This window comes from Bombina bombina, chromosome 3 (assembly GCF_027579735.1).
Source record: "Bombina bombina isolate aBomBom1 chromosome 3, aBomBom1.pri, whole genome shotgun sequence".
NCBI classification, from domain to species: Eukaryota; Metazoa; Chordata; class Amphibia; order Anura; family Bombinatoridae; genus Bombina; species Bombina bombina.
Window position 1 is genome coordinate 999,705,598 of NC_069501.1, and position 20,229 is coordinate 999,725,826.

At 38.9% G+C, this 20,229-nt stretch overlaps 1 protein-coding gene across 4 annotated transcripts in view; it reads right to left on the reverse strand.

The window, feature by feature from the left end:
* LOC128654297 (retinol dehydrogenase 7) overlaps positions 1 to 20,229 on the reverse strand; it is an 87,645-nt gene that overhangs the window by 14,763 nt on the left and 52,653 nt on the right. For all 4 annotated transcript variants that reach the window (XM_053708156.1, XM_053708154.1, XM_053708157.1 and 1 more), the window contains one exon: positions 15,747 to 16,082. In XM_053708156.1, coding sequence (XP_053564131.1) covers positions 15,747 to 16,059 — 313 coding nt within the window. In that variant the 5' untranslated portion in view covers positions 16,060 to 16,082. The remainder of the gene's footprint in view (positions 1 to 15,746; positions 16,083 to 20,229) is intronic.

The window sequence follows — 20,229 nt, forward strand, 5'->3', positions numbered from 1 at the left end:
GCGGTGCTAACACACAGTTTTCTCTCACTGCTCACCTACAGACAACGCTGGTATTACAGGTTTTTAGAAACCCGGCATTAGCCGCAAAAAAGTGAGCGTAGAGCAAAATTTAGCTCCACATCTCACCTCAATAGCAGCACTGCTTACGTTAGCGGTAAGCAGGTAAAACGTGCTCGTGCACGATTTCCCCATATGAATCAATGGGGCAGAGAAGGATAAAAATTAACCTAACACCCCTAATATTACACTTATTAACCCCTAATCTGCTGCCCCCGACATCGCCGACACCTGCATAATATTATTAACCCCTAATCTGCCGTTCCGGACACCGCCGCCACCTGCATTATAGTTATGAACCTCTAATCTGCTGCCCCCAACATCGCCGAATCCTACATTATATTTATTAACCCCTAATCTGCCACCCCCAATGTCGCCGCAACCTACCTACACTTATTAACCCTTAATCTGCCGCCCACAAAGTCGCCGCCACTATATAAAAGTTATTAACCCCTAAACCTAAGTCTAACCCTAACCCTAACACCCCCTAACTTAAATATAATTTAAATAAATCTAAATAAAATAACTATCATTAACTACATTATTCCTATTTAAAACTAAATACCTATAAAATAAACCCTAAGCTAGCTACAATATAACTAATAGTTACATTGTAGCTATCTTAGGATTTATTTTTATTTTACAGGCAACTTTGTATTTATTTTAACTAGGTACAATAGTTACTAAATAGTTATTAACTATTTAATAGCTACCTAGTTATAGTTATTAATAAATCCTAACCTAAGTTACAATTACACCTAACGCTACACTATAATTAAATTAATTACCGAAACTAAATACAATTAAATACATTTTAAAAACATTATCTAAAGTATGCAATCAGCCAATAGGATTGAGCTGGCATTCTATTGGCTGATTGGATCAGTCCATAGAATGAGAGCTCAATCCTATTGGCTGATTGCATCAGCCAATAGGATTTTTTCTACCTTAATTCCGATTGGCTGATAGAATTCTATCAGCCAATCGGAAATCAAGGGACGCCATCTTGGATGACGTCATTTAAAGGAACCTTCATTCTTCAGTTGGACTTAGTTGTAAGAGGATGCTCCGCGTCGGATGTCTTGAAGATGGACCCGCTCCGCGCCGGATGGATGAAGATATAAGATGCCGTCTGGATGAAGACTTCTGCCCGTCTGGAGGACCTCTTCTGGCCGGCTTCGATGAAGACTTCTGCCCGTCTGGAGGACCACTTCGCCCGGCTTCGCTGAGGACTTCGGCCCGGCTGGGTGAAGACTTCTCAAGGTAGGGTGATCTTCAAGGGGTTAGTGTTAGATTTTATTAAGGGGGGATTGGGTGGGTTTTAGAGTAGGGTTGGGTGTGTGGGTGGTGGGTTTTAATGTTGGGGGTATTGTACTTTTTTTTACAGGTAATAGAGCTGATTACTTTTGGGCAATGCCCCGCAAAAGGCCCTTTTAAGGGCTATTTGTAATTTAGTATAGGGTAGGGCTTTTTATTATTTTGGGGGGCTTTTTTATTTTATTAGGGGGATTAGATTAGGTGTAATTAGTTTAAAAAACCTGTAATTATTTTATTATTTTCTGTAATTTAGTGGGGGGTTTTTCTTCGTACTTTAGATAATTTTTTTTAATTGTATTTAATTGTATTAAGTTTAGGTAATTAATTTAATTATAGTGTAGTGTTAGGTGTAATTGTAACTTAGGTTAGGATTTATTTTACAGGTAAATTTGTCTTTATTTTAACTAGGTAGTTATTAAATAGTTAATAACTATTTAATAACTATTGTACCTAGTTAAAATAAATACAAACTTACCTGTAAAATAAAAATAAACCCTAAGCTAGATACAATGTAACTATTAGTTATATTGTATCTAGCTTAGGGTTTATTTTACAGGTAAGTATTTAGTTTTAAATAGGAATTATTTAGTTAATGATAGTTATTTTATTTAGATTTATTTAAATTATATTTAAGTTAGGGGTTGTTAGGGTTAGGGTTAGACAGGTTTATGTGTTAATACATTTAATATAGTTGCGGCGACGTTGGGTGCGGCAGATTAGGGGTTAATAAATGAAGGTAGTTGTCGGCGATGTTAGGGACGGCAGATTAGGGGTTAATAAAATTTAAGTAGTGTTTGCGATGCGGGAGGGCGGCGGTTTAGGGGTTAATATATTTTTTATAGTGGCGGCGATGTCCGGTTCGGCAGATTAGGGGTTAATTTTTTTTTATTATTATTTGCGATGTGGGGGGGGGCCTCAGTTTAGGGGTTAATAGGGGTTAATAGGTAGTTTATGGGTGTTAGCGGTACACCTGTCATTTCAAGACTCGTAATACCAGCGTTAGGAAAAAAGCAGCGTTGGGACATCTAAACGCTGCTTTTTAAGGCTAACGCAAGACTCTTAATCTCGCCGTTAGTTTGTTATTTTTTGTAATGTTAGGTTTTTTTATTCTTTGTAAATTTTGTGTTTTTTATTTTTTTGTAATGGTAGGTGTTAGTGTAAGGCAGCTTAGGTTTTATTTCACAGGTAAGTTTGTATTTATTTTAACTAGGTAGTTAGTAAATAGTTAATAACTCGTCTACCTAGTTAAAATAAATACAAACTTACCTGTGAAATAGAAATGAAACCTAAGCTAGCTACAATATAACTATATTGTAGCTAGCTTAGGTTTTATTTCACAGGTATGTATTTAGTTTTAAATAGGTATTATTTAGTTAATAATTGTAACTTTAATTTAGATCTATTTCAATTATGTTTAAGTTAGGGGGTGTTAGGTTTAGGGTTACGTTAGGGTTAGGTTTAGGGTTAGGTTTAGGAGTTAATAGTTTAATTTAGGTTGTTACGATGTGGGGGGCTGGCGGTTTAGGGATTAATAGGTTTATTTATTGTTAGTGATGTAGGAGGCCAGAGGTATAGGGGTTAATACCTTTATTTAGTGGCTGCAATGTTGGGGAGTGGCAGAATAGGGGTTAATATATTTATTATAGTGTGGACGATGTTGAGGTGCAGGGGAATAGGGGTTAATAACTTTAGTATACTGGCGGCGATATCGGGAGTGGCAGATTAGGGGTTAATAGATTTATTTAGGTGGCGGCGATATCAGGAGCGGCAGATTAGGAGTTAATAACATTATGTAGGTGTCAGCGATGTCGGGGGCAGCAGATTAGAGGTGTTTAGACGTGAGGTTTATGTTAGGGTGTAGGGTTTAAACATAACTTTTTTTTTCTCCATAGACATCAATGGGGCTGCGTTACGGAGCTTTTCATTCCACGCTTCAGGTGTTAGGTTTTTTCTGACACCTTCTCACCATATCGCATGCACTAGCCGGCTGTTTCAAAACTTGTAATTGAAGCGCTATAGATGGTTAAATAACGCAACTTTTGTTGCGTTCCTTAATTTCCCTATAGCGCGCATAACTTGTAATCTAGCTGTATGTATTTTCCATGTTAATACTCCCATATATTCCAATTCTCCTCTGCGATTTGCCTAAAGCATATACACTGTGTTTCTAAAGGGAGTTAAAAGTTGTCTTCTAGTTAGTCCAAAAATTCTAAATAGAGTTTCCATTTGTCCAGGAAGCATGGGATTCTCGTGGAGTCATCAAACATAGGGGGGTAGTTATCAAGCCGTCTACTTTACCTGCCTTTGCTGGTTCAATACGCCCGCCTAAGCTCGCCTACCATCGCCGCCGCGGACCTGCAAAATTTCGCCTAAGTTATCAAAAAAGCTGTCAAAAAGCCGCGCACCAAGTACGGGGCGATGAGCAGCGGACTGTGATAGTTATCACTCATCCGATCTCGCTGCTCTTCGGCTTTTTGACAGCTTTATTGCTAGCCTGTCACTAAACACCCACACTAACTACACTGTTCTACCCCCTATACCGGTGCCCCAGGAGCCCCCCGCAACTAAATAAAGTTATTAACCCCTAAACCGCCGCTCCTAGACCCCGCAGCAACTCTTATAAATGTATTAACCCCTAAACCGCCGCTCCCGGACACCGCCGCCACCTACATTATACCTAGTAACCCCTATCCTGCCCCCCCTATACCGCCGCCCTCTATAATAAAGTTATTAACCCCTATCCTGCTGATCCCGGACCTCGCCAAAACTAAATAAATAGTTTAACCCATAAACCGCCGCTCCCGGACCCCGCCGCAACCTATATTAAATTTATTAACCCCTAATCTGCCCCCCCCTACACCGTCGCCACCTATAATACATTTATTAACCCCTATCCTGCCCCCCCGTACACCGCCGCCACTGTAATAAAATTATTAACCACTAAACCTAAGTCTAACACTAACCCTAACACCCCCCTAACTTAAATATTAATTAAATAAATCTAAATAATATTTCTAACTTAATCCTATTTAAAACTAAATACTTACGTTTAAAATAAACCCTAATATAGCTACAATATAAATAATAATTATATTGTAGCTATCTTAGGATTTATTTTTATTTTACAGGCAACTTTCAATTTATTTTAACTAGGTACAATAGCTATTAAATAGTTATTAACTATTTAATAGCTACCTAGTAAAATAAAGAGAAATTAACCTGTAAAATAAAAACTAACCTAAGTTACAATTACACCTAACACTACACTATACTTTAATAAATTAATCCTATTTAAAACTAAATACTTACCTATAAAATAAACCCTAAGATAGCTACAATATAATTAATAATTACATTGTAGCTATTTTAGGATTTATATTTATTTTACAGGTAACTTTGTATTTATTTTAGCTAGTTAGAATAGTTATTAAATAGTTATTAACTATTTAATAACTACCTAGCTAAAAGAAATAAAAATTACCTGTAAAATAAATCCTAGCCTAAGTTACAATTAAACCTAACACTACACTATCATTAAATTAAATAAATTACCTACAAATAACTACAATTAAATTAAATAAACTAACTAAAGTACAAAAAATAAAAAAAGCTAAGTTACAAAAAATAAAAAAAATAAGTTACAAACATTTAAAAAATATTACAACAATTTTAAGCTACTTACACCTAATCTAAGCCCCCTAATAAAATAACAAAGCCCCCCAAAATAAAAAAATTCCCTACCCTATTCTAAATTAAAAAGTTCAAAGCTCTTTTACCTTACCAGCCCTTAAAAGGGCCTTTTGCGGGGCATGCCCCAAAGAAAACAGCTCTTTTGCCTGTAAAAGAAAAATACAACCCCCCCAACATTAAAACCCACCACCCACATACCCCTAATCTAACCCAAAACCCCTTAAAAAAACCTAACACTACCCCCCTGAAGATCATCCTACCTTGAGTCGTCTTCAGCCAACCGACCATCGATGGAACCGAAGAGGAGATCCGGAGCGGCAGAAGTCATCATCCAAGGGGCGCTGAAGAAATCTTCTATCCGATAAAAGTCATCATCCAGGCGGTGCTGAAGAAGTCTTCCATTCCAGCGATGTCATCTTCCAAGCGGTGTCTTCAATCTTCATCCACCCGGAGCGGAGCGGAGCCATCTTCAGACGAGCCGACGCGGAGCCATCCTCTTCTTCCCGACGACTACCGACGAATGGATATTCCTTTAAGGGACGTCATCAAAGATGGCATTCCTTCAATTCCAGAAGTCCAAGCGGCGGTTTAGGGGTTAAACTATTTATTTAGTTGAGGTCCGGGATCGGCAGGATAGGGGTTAATAACTTTATTATAGAGGGCGGCGGTATAGGGGGGGCAGGATAGGGGTTAATAGGTATCATGTAGGTGGCGGCGGGGCCTGGGAGCGGCGGTTTAGGGGTTAATACATATATTATAGTTGTGGCGGGGACCGGGAGCGGCGGTTTAGGGGTTAACATATTTATTATAGCTTGCGGTGGGCTCCGGGAGCGGCGGTTTAGGGGTTAAACAGTTTATTAGAGTGGCGGTGGGCTCCGGGAGCGGCGGTTTAGGGGTTAAACAGTTTATTAGAGTGGCGTGGGCTCCGGGGGCGCCGGCATAGGGGGTAATAACTTTATTTAGTTGCGGCGGTGTAGGGGGGGCAGATAAGGGGTGTTTAGACTGAGGGTACATGTTAGGTGTAGACAGCTCCCATAGGAATGGGATGTCTGGCAGCAGCAAACATGAACTTTCGCTATGGTCAGACTCCCATTTATTCCCATGGGATCCGCCGCCTCTAGGGCGGCGGTTTGAAAACCAGGTACGCTGGGCCGGAAAAGTGCCGAGTGTACCTGCTAGTTTTTTGATAACTAGCAAAAGTAGTCAGATTGTGCCGCACTTGTGTTCGGAACATCTGTAGTGACGTAAGAATCGATCTGTGTCGGACCGAGTCCGGCAGATCGAAGCTTACGTCACTAAATTCTACTTTTGCCGGTATCTAGGGCTTGATGACTAAGGCGAATCAGCCTCACCACAAATACGCTGCGGAATTCCAGCGTATTTGAGGTTGACGGCTTGATAACTACCCCCCATAGTGTCAAATTGCTCATATATTACATATTTTAACAACATTTGTTTCGCAAACATAATAGAGGGTGCCTCTTTGTGTAGCCACTTACAAAATATACACTTCCTAGCTACGAGTATACAAGTAATCAGTAGTTTCTGGTTATGTCTTTCACATGGTACCAGATCAAGGAATAGTACGTTTACAAGTGTGAGGTACAGTGATTGACACATTATTTTAGATAGCCAAAAAAAGACACGGCTCCAGTATCTCCGGATCTTGGGGCAGTACCAGAGGTAGTGTATGAAATCAGAGTCTGGAAATGAACATTTGCCACAGACATTGGATACATGTTTCCTCCACTTACTTAATCTATGGGGGGTAAGGTAGTCTTGGTATATGACTCTAATCTTAGACTCTCTGAGGTCTGCTGCTAAAGTAGCCGACCAGGTCAGTTTTTGACTATGGTATATTGTGTCAATGGAGTGTAACCTGGTTACTCATTTATTCCAGGTATTTAGAAGTTCTTGATGTGATCTAGGAAACCCAGATTGTAATAGCAGTTGTCAAATAGTATCATTAAATTTGCTTAGTTCCCATTATATTCTGTGTAGATTCTCAAAAAAATCTCCTTAAAATCTTACAAGCTCAAATGTTAAATGGAATAAATATTCCTTGAAAGTTGCAATTGTTGCACTCGTTTTCTATTATTTTAATTTGAAAAGGAATGTTAAACAGTAAATACATGCTATACATAATGATGTATTAAAAGCAAAATATTAGCCTTAGAATCACATGCAGATGTATTTTTATAATTATATTAATTGCTTAAATATTAAAAAGATAAGTGTAAAGGTTTCATTTCTATAAAGTATTTTAGTTTCTATAAAGTAATGGGCACCGCCATGTTGAACTAGTTTTCTGCTTATCTGTATTTGTGTATTTGTGTTAGTTGGAGTAGCCGTGTTAGTCCAGTAATTTAGAGACCAAAATAACAAGAGTATAGCATAAAGCAATTATATTGTTTATTGGAATAACTATACATTAACAAATAGACATACTTTCAAGAGTTCCTCAAGTCTGAAGCAATACTGATCAATACAATGGAATTTACAGATTATGAGGCATATTTATCAAATGTCTGTCGGACCTGATCAGGTCCGACAGACATCGCTGAATGCAGAGAGCTGCTGGTGCAACGCCACCCCTGGAGACCAATCGGCCACCAGCAGGGAGGTGTCAATCAACCAGATCGTACTGGATCGGGTTGAATTCCGGCGATGTCTGTCCGCCTGCTCAGAGCAGGTGGACAGGGTTATGGAGCAGTGGTCTTTAGAACGCTGCTTCATAACTGCTGTTTCTGGCGAGTCTGAAGACTCGCCAGAAACACGGGCCCTCAATCTCCATTCGGAGCTTGATAAATGGGCCTCTATATCTTGAAGCGCAGGATGGTTAAGAGAATCAAAAACATTAGAGATGTCTGAGTACAGGGAGAGGAGGGGGTGTTGTAAAATCATGATGGGGCCTGAGGTAAAAGGTGTAAAGAGGCTGACAATAGCTAGTGTAAGAAAACAGACAGGGGAGAGATATAACTATACAAAGAGCATATACTGATATAAAGTTATATATCAACATGGCATCATGATGTATAAAGATGTGTATTTATGCATACAGGGAGGGAATATAAAATGGCCCAAACATTTTGGTAATGTGTCATGAACCCAGAGTCAGCATTTAGTCTAATATTTAAAGTGTTGAAGTACATCATCATTTTCATTTCAAATGTTTTACTTTCCAGGGTGTTTTTGTAGTTGCCTTTAAGGGGCTAATTTATCAAGGGCCGAATGGCCCCTGATGCCCCTGTTTCCACGCGAGCCTTGAGGCTTGCCGGTAACAGCAGTTATGAAGCAGCGGTCTTAGGACTGCTGCTCCTTATCTGGTCTGCTGCCTCTGAGGCTGCGGACATCAATCTGCCCGATCCTATACAATCGGGTTGAATGACACCCCGTGCTAGCGGCCGATTGGCTGCGAATCAGCAGGGGGCGGCATTGCACAAGCAATTCATAAGAACTGCTTGTGCAATGTTAAATGCCGACAGTGTATCATGTCGGACAGACAGTGATAAATCGGCCCCTAAGAATCTTGATTTTGAGGATTTGGATGAAGTGCTCAGATTGGGTGAAATGGTGACCAACAAGGGTACAGTATTTTGATAAGACAAGGATACTGCTGGTCAAAGGCAGTGGACTGGGTGATATAATAAATTTTGTGAGAGCTGAACACGAATCCACACCAGTGGTAAGGGGGGTGTAAGACTGTAAACAACAAACACTCAGTGAAATCCCAAGGCACAATATTCTGCAGCACTCGCAAGTCTGACTGATTAAAAATTCACTTTATTTTATAATAGACTAAAAACATGTACATATACAATGGAGGGGGGACTCCATCTGACGTGTTTCACACTGTTACAGACAACAACACTCCCACCAACATTAGACCCCAAATGCTACATTTTTTTTTAAATAATTTATGTAAGAACTTACCTGATAAATTAATTTCTTTCATATTGGCAAAAGTCCATGAGCTAGTGACATATGGGATATACAATCCTACCAGGAGGGGCAAAGTTTCCCAAACCTCAAAATGTCTATAAATACACCCCTCACCACACCCACAATTCAGTTTAACGAATAGCCAAGTAGTGGGGTGATAAAGAACGGAGTAAAAAGCATCAACAAAGGAATTTGGAAATAATTGTGCTTTAAACAAAAAATCATAACCACCATAAAAAGGGTGGGTCTCATTGACTCTTGCCAATATGAAAGAAATGAATTTATCAGGTAAGTTCTTACATAAATTTCGTTTTCTTTCATGTAATTGGCAAGAGTCCATGAGCTAGTGAGGTATGGGATAGTAATACCCAAGATGTGGAACTCCACAGAAGAGTCACTAGAGAGGGGGGGGATAAAATAATAACAGCCATTTTCCGCTGAAAAGAATTAATCCACAACCCAAAATATAAGTTTATTCTAATAATGAAAAGAAAAAACTTAAACATAAGCAGAGGAATCAAACTGAATCAGCTGCCTGAAAAACTTTTCTACCAAAAACTGCTTCCGAAGAAGCAAATACATAAAAACGGTAGAATTTAGTAAATGTATGCAAAGAAGACCAGGTTGCTGCTTTGCAAATCTGATCAACTGATGCTTCATTCTTAAAAGCCCACGAAGTGGAGACTGATGTAATAGAATGAGCTGTAATTCTCTGAGGCGGGGCCTGACCCGACTCCAAATAAGCCTGATGAATCAAAAGCTTTAACCAAGATGCCAAGGAAATGGCAGAAGCCTTCTGACCTTTCCTAGAACTAGAAAAGATAACAGACTAGAAGTCTTCCTGAAATCTTTAGTAGCTTTAACATAATATTTCAAAGCTCTTACCACATCCAAAGAAAGCAAGGATCTCTCCAAAGAATTCTTAGGATTAGGACACAAATGAAGTCCGCAAAACTGCCTTATCCTGATGGAAAATCAGAAAAGGAGATTCACAAGAAAGAGCAGATAATTCGGAAACTCTTCTAGTAGAAGAGATGGCTAAAAGGAACAACATTTTCCAAGAAAGTAGTTTAATGTCTAAACAATGCATAGGCTCAAATGGAGGAGCCTGTAAAGCCTTCAAAACCAAATTAAGAGATTGATTTAATGACAGGCTTAATACGGACCAAAGCCTGTACAAAACAGTGAATATCAGGATGCTTAGCAATCTTTCTGTGAAATAAAACAGAAAGAGCAGAGATTTGTCCCTTCAAGGAACTTGCAGACAAACCTTTATCCAAACCATCCTGAAGAAAATGTAAAGTTCTAGGAATTCTAAAAGAATGCCAGGAGAATTTATGAGAAGAACACCATGAAATATAAGTCTTCCAAACTTGATAATAAATCTTCCTAGAAACAGATTTATGAGCCTGAAACATAGTATTAATCACTGAGTCAGAAAAACCTATATGACTAAGCACTAGCAGGCCCATTTATCAAGCTCCGTATGGAGCTTGAAGGGCCGTGTTTCTGGCGAGTCTTCAGACTCGCCAGAAACACAAGTTATGAAGCAGCGGTCTAAAGACCGCGGCTTCATAACCCTGTCCGCCTGCTCTGAGCAGGCGGACAGGAACCGCCGGAAATCAACCCGATCGAATACGATCGGGTTGATTGACAGCTCCCTGCTGGCGGCCGATTGGCCGCGAGTCAGCAGGGGGCGGCGTTGCACCAGCAGCTCTTGTGAGCTGCTGGTGCAATGTTAAATGTGGAGAGCGTATTGCTCTCCGCATTTAGCGAGGTCTTGCGGACCTGATCCGCAGTGTCGGATCAGGTCCGCAAGCCCTTTGATAAATGGGCCCCCAGGCGTTCAATTTCCATACCTTCAAATTTAATGATTTGAGATCCTGATGGAAAAATGGACCTTGAGACAGAAGGTCTGGTCTTAATGGAAGTGGCCAAGGTTGGCAACTGGACATCCGAACAAGATCCACATACTAGAACCTGTGAGGCCATGCTGGAGTTACCAGCAACACAAACGATTGTTCCATGATGATATTGGAAATCACTCTTGGAAGAAGAAGCAGAGGCAGGAAGATATAAGCAGGTTGGTAACACCAAGGAACTGCTAACGCATCCACCGCTTCTGCCTGAGGATCCCTGGACCTGGACAGGTACCTGGGTAGTTTCTTGTTGAGATGAGAAGCCATCAGATCTATTTCTGGAAGACCCCCACATCTTAACAATCTGAGAAAACACATCTGGATGGAGTGACCACTCCCCCGGATGTAAAGTCTAACGGCTGAGATAATCCGCTTCCCAATTGTCTATACCTGGGATATGAACTGCAGAAATTAGACAGGAGCTGGATTCCACCCAAACAAGTATCTGAGACACTTCTTTCATAGCTTGGGGACTGTGAGACCCACCCTGATGATTGACATATGCCACAGTTGTGATAATGTCTATCTGAAAACAAATGAACTGTTCTCTCTTTAACAGAGGCCAAACCTGAAGAGCCCTGAAAATAGCACAGAGTTCTAAAATATTGATTGTTAACCTCGCCTCTTGAGATTTCCAAACCCCTTGTGCTGGCTGTCAGAGATCCCCAGACAGCTCCCCAACCTGAAAGACTTGCATCTGTTGTGATCACAGTCCAGGTTGGATGAACAAAAGAGGCCCTTTGAACTATACAATGGTGATCTAACCACCAAGTCAGAGAGAGTCGAACATTGGGATTTAAGGATATTAATTGTGATATCCTTGTATAATCCCTGCACCATTGGTTCAGCATACAAAGCTGTAGAGGTCTCATATGAAAACGAGCAAAGGGGATCGCGTCCGATGCTGCAGGAACTAAAACTTCCATGTACATAGCTACTGAAGGGAATGATTGAGACTGAAGGTTCCGACAAGCTGAAACCAATTTTAATCGTCTCTTGCCTGTTAGAGACAGAGTCATGGACACTGAATCTATATGGAAACCTAAAAAGGTGACCCTTGTCTGAGGAATCAAAGAACTTTTTGGTAAATTGATCCTCCAACCATGTCTTTGAAGAAACAACACTAGTTGATTCATGTGAGATTCTGCAGAATGTAAAGACTGAGCTAGTACCAAGATATTGTCCAAATAAGGAAACACTGCAATACCCGTTCTCTGATTACAGAGAGTAGGGCACCCATTTGAAAAGATTCTTGGAGCTGTCGCTAGGCCAAATGGAAGAACGACAAATTGGTAATGCTTGTTTAGAAAAGAGAATCTCAGAAACTGATAGTGGTCTGGATGAATTGGAATATGAAGATATGCATCCTGTAAGTCTATTGTTGGCATATAATGCCCTTGCTGAACAAAAAGGCAGAATAGTCCTTATAATCACCATTTTGAAAGTTGGCACTCTTACATAATGATTCAAAATTTTCAGATCCAGAACTGGCCTGATTAAATTTTCTTTCTTTGGCACAATGAATAGATTTGAATAAAACCCCAGACCCTGTTCCTGAAACAGAACTGGTATGATTACCCCTCAAAGCTCCAGGTCTGAAACACACTTCAGAAAAGCCTTAGCCTTTACTGGATTTGCTGGGATGCGTGAAGAAAAAATCTTCTCACAGGAGGTCTTACTCAGAATCCTATTTGGTACCCTTGAGAGACAATACTCTGAATTCATTGATTTTGGACAGAATCTGCCCAAATGTTTTGGAAGAATCTTAAACTGCCCCCTACCAGCTGAGCTGGAATGAGGGCTGCACCTTCATGCAGACTTGGGGGCTGGCTTTGATTTCTTAAATGGTTTGGATTTACTCCAACTTGAAGAAGGTTTCCAATTGGAACCAGATTCTTTGGGGGAAGTATTAGGTTTCTGTTCCTTATTTTGTAGAAAGGAACGGAAACGTTTAGAAGCTTTAGATTTACCCTTAGGTCTTTTATCCTGAGGCAAAAAAACTCCCTTCCCCCCAGTGACAGTTGAAATAATCGAATCCAACTGAGAACCAAATAACTTATTACCTTTGAAAGAAAGAGATAGTAATCTAGACTTAGATACCATGTCAGCATTCCAATATTTGAGCCACAAAGCTCTTCTAGCTAAAATAGCTAAAGACATAGATTTAACATCAATTTTGATGATATCAAAAATGGCATCACAGATAAAATGATTAGCATGTTGAAGCAAGTGAACAATGCTAGACAAATCAGGATCCATTTCCTGTTGCGCTAAGCTTTCCAACCAAAAAGTTGATGCAGCTGCAACATCAGCCATAGAAATGGCAGGCCTGAGAAGATAGCCAGAATATAAATAAGCTTTCTTTAGATAAGATTCAAGTTTCCTATCTAAAGGGTCTTTAAAAGATGTACTATCTTTCATAGGAATAATAGTACGTTTAGCAAGAGTAGAAATAGCCCCTTCAACTTTGGGGATCTTTTTCCAAAACTCCAAACTAACTGCTGGCAAAGGATACAATTTTTTAAACCTTGAAGAAGGAATAAAAGAAGTACCAGGCCTATTCCATTCCTTAGAAATCATATCAGAAATAGCATCAGGAACTGGAAAAACCTCTGGAGTAACCACAGGAGGTTTATAAACAGAATTTAAACATTTACTAGTTTTAATATCAAGTGGACTAGTTTCCTCAATATCCAATGTAATCAACACCTCTTTTAACAAGGAACGAATATACTCCGTTTTAAATAAATAAGTAGATTTGTCAGTGTCAATATCTGAGGAAGGATCTTCTAAATCAGATAGATCCTCATCAGAGGAGGATAATTCAGTATATTGTCGGTCATTTGAAAATTCATCAACTTTATGAGAAGTTTTAAAAGACCTTTTACGTTTATTAGAAGGCGGGATGGCAGACAAAGCCTTCTGAATCGCATCAGCAATAAAATCTTTTATATTCACAGGTATATCATGTACATTAGATGTTGAAGAAACAACAGGCATTGTACTATTACTGATGGACACATTCTCTGCATGTAAAAGCTTATCATGACATCTATTGCATACCACAGCTGGAGATATAATCTCCATAAATTTACAACAAATGCACTTAGCTTTGGTAGAACTGTTATCAGGCAGCAGGGTTCCAACAGTGGTTTCTGAGACAGGATCAGATTGAGACAAATGTAAGATAAAAAACAACATATAAAGAAAAATTACCAATTTCCTTTTATGGCAGTTTCAGGAATGAGAAAAAAATGCAAACAGCATAGCCTTCTGACATAGAAAAAGGCAAGATGCATATAGGAATGGGGTTTTAAATAATTAAATTATTTGGCGCCAAGTATGACGCACAACGCAAACTAAAATTTTTTTTGGCGCTAACAATATCCGGAAATGACACAATCGCAACATTGTAGACGCAACCTGTGCAAGGAACTTGGTGTCAACTAAGACGCCGGAAATTACGAATTTGCGTCGTCGGACGTACCTTTGCGGCAAAAAAATACTTGCACCAAAAATGACGCAATAAATTTTGGCATTTTGCGCCCTCGCGAGCCTAATTTTGCCCGCAAAATTTAATGAAAAAGCAGTCAACTGAGAAAAGACTATACCCCAGGTAAGAATATTTTTTTCCTAAATATGTTTTTTCCTAAATATGAAACTGAAAGTCTGCAAAAGGAAATATACATAAACCTGACTCATGGCAAAAATAAGTACAATACATATATTTAGAACTTTATATTAATGCATAAAGTGCCAAACTATAGCTGAGAGTGTCTTAAGTAATAAAAACATACTTACAGAAAGACACCCATCCACATATAGCAGATAGCCAAACCAGTACTGAAACAGTTATCAGTAGAGGTAATGGAATATGAGAGTATATCATCGATCTGAATAAGGGAGGTAGGAGATGAATCTCTATGACCGATAACAGAGAACCTATGAAATAGATCTCCCGCGAGGAAAACCATTGCATTCAATAGGTGATACTCCCTTCACATCCCTCTGACATTCACTGTACTCTGAGAGGAATCGGGCTTCAAAATGCTGAGAAGCGCATATCACAGAAGAAAATCAAGCACAAACTTACTTCACCACCTCCATAGGAGGCAAAGTTTGTAAAACTGAATTGTGGGTGTGGTGAGGGGTGTATTTATAGGCATTTTGAGGTTCGGGAAACTTTGCCCCTCCTGGTAGGATTGTATATCCCATACGTCACTAGCTCATGGACTCTTGCCAATTACATGAAAGAAACTACAATGCCCTCTATTTTGAGGGCATTTGGGACACTTTTAGAAAATTAACCAGAGATCTAATCTCTGGTTAATTTTTGGAGCACTAATTACTTGTAATGACTGGTTAATTATTGCGTTTCCGAAAATGGGCTCTACTTGTAATCTATCCCTAAGTTTTTTATAACATTTCTTTCTAAATGTGAAAGGTTATACATTCTTTTTTGTCTGCTGTGAGTTAATCAGGGATGCAAAAATCAACCGGAAGCTTTACATTTCTAATTTGTCAAGCCCTGCATTACGTGTATATTTCTAATTATTCTTAACCTGTTTATTTGTATTTAAAAGTCTTAAGAATTTAATTTGTATGCAATATTTAGCACTGTTTTTTGTACTATTTCATTTATTTTGAACAAATGCATGCTATAATATTTAAACCCAAGTAAGTTTATTAAAATTGGGAGGTTATATCTGTTTGTTAACTGTATTGACTGTTATGGAATAAAAAGGAGTCAATGCAAACTTCTGGGTACACAGAAATCTTTTTGAAAGATATACGTGCGCCTAGAATGAGTTAATCGCTCACCTTTTTCTCTGACAATATCTGTCACCAACTTAGTTACAGACTTCACGCTCTGACTGTCAGTAACATCCAGGATCACAGTCTGCAGTCTGCTGGACGTCTCCTTCTTCAGCTCCTCAGCACCTTTCTCAGTCAGACAAGCTGCCAGCACCCTCAGACCACGGCGATCCAGCTGTTTCGCTGCTAAGTTCCCAAAGCCAGAGTCACATCCTGTGATCAGCACATATTTATCTGAGAGATTCTCTAGTATCTGACTTTGTCTGTACCATCTGTACACCAGGGCCAGCAATGAGAGCACCAGAAGACAGAGCCACATGATGACTGAAGAGCACTTTCTTTCTGGAATACAAAATATATATATAATGCTGTAAAATATAAAAATATATTCATTTTACATGTAATGATGGAATATTAAAGTTATATTTTATCAATTATTTTTTTTAAGCAAACCAGCTTGAAGCCACTGCAGCTGATTGGTGGATTCCATTTTGGCTAAAAGCAGTTTACAGGGAGCGGATAGTTAAAACATAAAATGCTCTATTCATAAACATCAGGTGGCAGATTTATCAAAGTGTAAATCGGCCCAAATGCATTTGTTTCCGCGCGAGCCTTCAGGCTCACCAGAAACAGGAGTTAAGAAGCAGCCGTCTTAAAACCACTGCTCCTTAAGTCATACGCTTCCTCTGAGGCGACGGACATCAATCCGCTCGATCGTATATGATCGGGTTGATTGACACCCCTTGCTAGCAGTCGATCGGCCGCAAATCTGCAGGGGGCGGCATTACACAAGCAGTTCACCAGAACTGCTTGTGCAATGTTAAATGTCGGCATTCAGCGATATCTGCCAGACATTGATAAATCGGCCCCCAGATGTGACTTAAAGGTATATTGTGGTCTCTAAGTACTTTCTAATCTATAAATGTGTTAGGCATGAAAACAGTTGTTTTGTATGAGTTAAAGTGACAAAAACACATTGAGATTGATGTATAAAATGTTTAGTAATGCGTGGTAAAAGAAGTTGCGGATACTTTTATTATTTATTTTGCTCCCCTTTCAATTCTCAAAACTGGAAATGCACACTGCTACATATCTTTCCCTAATTGGCTTTAGCTATTAACAACTGCAAAACAATGTATTTTTATACTAACATAATAGCAGTGGCAGATTCAGATAAGGCGGATGGGTGGATTTTGGCTATTGAGAAACAACTGCTAATTTAGACAAACAGATATGTTAAGCTAGGTCCCAGTAGTTCATTGCTGCTTTGGAGCTGACTTCAACCTTTGCAGGGGTTAAACACATACACCTAGATTACAAGTTTTGCGTTGCGGCTTGTAACGCTGAAAATATGGCATTTTCAGCGTTAAAACAGCACCGCAGCTATTACAAGTGTTGTCGGTATAGGTGTGCCGCACACTTTTTAGCCTGTAACGCAACGTAAGTCCCACACACTCAAAAATTAAGTTATAGCGTTATATAGCCTAAAACGACAAGATCCGTAACGTCATCTAAAGTCAGTAGTTATGAGTTTTACACTACAAAGCTGTAACATAAAACTCATAAATAAAGTGTTAAAAAGTACACTAACACCCATAAACTATTAACCCCTAAACCGAGGCCCTCCTGCATTGCAAACACTATAATAAATTTATTAAGCCCTAATCTGCCACTCCCGACATCGCCGCCACTAAAAAATGTATTAATCCCTATTCCGCCGCTCTCCGACATTGTCACCACTATAATAAACTTATTAACCCCTAAACCGCCGCCCTCCCGTATCGCAAACACTATTTCAAAATTATTAACCCCTAATCTGCCGTCCGCCCACACTGCCGCTATAATAAACCTATTAACTCCTAAACCGAAAGTGCCCTACAACGAAATAAACTAATTTAAACTAGTAACTCCATAAACCTAACGACCCCCTAACTTTATATTAAAATTAAAATTTCCCTATCTTAAATAAAATTAAAATTTACCTATCAAATTAAAAAAAAAAATTTTAAACTAACAAACTATTATAATTATTAAACTAACAATCAAACTATTATAATTATTAAAATAAAATTAGACTAACTTCCAATTAAATAAAACTAAACTACCAATAAAAAAATCCTAACACTACTCTAAAAAATTACAAAAAGTATCTAATTACAAAAAATAAAAACTAACTAAATTACAAACCCCCTCCCACTAAATTACAAAAAAATAACAAATTATCAAAAATAAAAAAGAATTACACCTAATCTAATAGCCCTATCAAAATAAAAAAGCCCCCTCAAAATAAAAAAAACCTAGCCTACAATAAACTACCAATGGCCCTTTAAAGGGCCTTTTGTGGGGCATTGCCCCAAAGATATCAGCTCTTTTACCTGTAAAAAAAATACAAACACCCCCCAACAGTAAAACCCACCACCCTACCAACCCCCCAAATAAAAAAAAATAAAATAACCTAAGCTACCCATTGCCCTGAAAAGGGCATTTGAATGGGCATTGCCCTTAAAAGGGCATTTAGCTCTTTTACTGCCCAGACCCTAAACTAAAAAAAAACACCCAAAAAACTCTTAAAAAGACCCTAACACTAACCCCCGACGATCCACTTATAGTTGTTGAAGTCCCGCTTGAAGGATCTTCATCCAGTCGGCGAAGTCATCATCCATGCGGCAAGAAGTCTTCATCTAGGCGGCATCTTCTATCTTCATCCAGCCGTCAAAGTTATCATCCATGCAGCAAGAAGTCTTCATCCAGGCAGCCTCTTCGATCTTCATCAGCTGGCGCGGAGCGGGTCCATCCTGTAGACATCCGACGCGGAGCATCCTCTTCATACGGTCGCCGCCGTACACTGAATCTTCAATGCAAGGGACGCGATTCAAGATGGCGTCCCTTGCATTCCTATTGGCTGAAAAAGTTGAATCAGTCAATAGGAATTAGGGCTGCTAAAATCCTATTGGCTATTCAAATCATCCAATAGGATTTAAGCAGCTCTCATTCTATTGGCTAATTCAAATTAGGTTTTATTTCACAGGTAAGTTTGTATTTATTTTAACTAGGTAGTTATTAAATAGTTAATAACTATTTACTAACTAGTCTACCTAGTTAAAATAAATACAAACGTACCTGTGAAATAAAAATAAAACCTAAGCTAGCTACAATGTAAATATTAGTTATATTGTAGCTAGCTTAGGTTTTATTTCACAGGTAAGTATGTATTTAGTTTTAAATAGGAATTATTTAGTTAATAATTGTAAATTTAATTTAGATCTAATTTAATTATGTTAAAGTTAGGGGGGGTTAGGTTTAGGGGTTAATATAGTTTAATTAAGCTTGTTGCGATGTGGGGGGCTGGTGGTTTAGGGGTTAATAGGTTTATTTAGTTAATAATTGTAAATGTAATTTAGCTATATTTTAATTTTGTTAAAGTTAGGGGGGTGTTAGGGTTAGGTTTAGGGTTACGTTAGGGTTAGGGTTACATTAGGGTTAGGGTTACGTTAGGGTTAGGGTTAGGTTTAGGGGATAATATAGTTTAATTTAGCTTGTTGCGATGTGGGGGCTGGCGGTTTAGGGCTAATAAATGTAGTATAGTGGCAGCGATATCGGGAGCGGCAGATTTGGGGTTAATAACTGTAGGCAGGCGTCAGCGATGTTGGGGGCAGCAGATTATGGGTGTTTAGACGTAGGGTTTATGTTAGGGTGTTAGGTTTAAAATGTATTTTTATTTCCCCATAGACATCAATGGGGCTGCGCTACGGAACTTTTGTTTCCGCGATCGCAGTTGTTAGGAGGTTTTGCCGGCTCTCCCCATTGATGTCTATGGGGAAATTGTGCACCAGCACGTCTCAGCAGCGCTCTGATTGTGTGCGGTATGGAGCTCAACGCAACTATAGTGCACGTAAAAGGCATATGTTTGAAAACTTGTAATGGCAGCGCTATATGAAATTAAATAACATAACTTTTGTTGCATTCGTTTATTTCTCTATAGCGTTTAAAACTCGTAATCTAGGTGATAGTTAAATATTTTAATTGTTGCACTTTTATGTCCCTTTTAAAGGGAAATACTAGTGGAATAATAAAATGCTGTTATATACTTTACTCATTTTTACTATTATACAAATTATTGGCTCTGCGCGTTTAACCCCCACATAGGCTACTAAGGTCTCTTTCCATTAAGCCATAAAAAATGGAGCTGTTAGCTACTGAAGGGGCCAACAGCTTAAAGTAGTTTACAGCTCCATTTTAGTACCAGGTTTCCACTGTGCATTGCGTGCAGTCGCTCTTTTTGTGTAGGTGTAAGTTAACGTTGTGTTAACGCTTTAATCCGACATCGGATTTTTTGAAAATCAATTAGTTGCTATGGTAACCCAACCTTACACTATAAAATTTACATTTATCGTCTGCGCTCCTTATCTGTTATCACCTCTAAAGAGAAACAAAAACAAATATACACTTATTTATAATGCAATTTATTTAACTGTAAGCAAATACTATT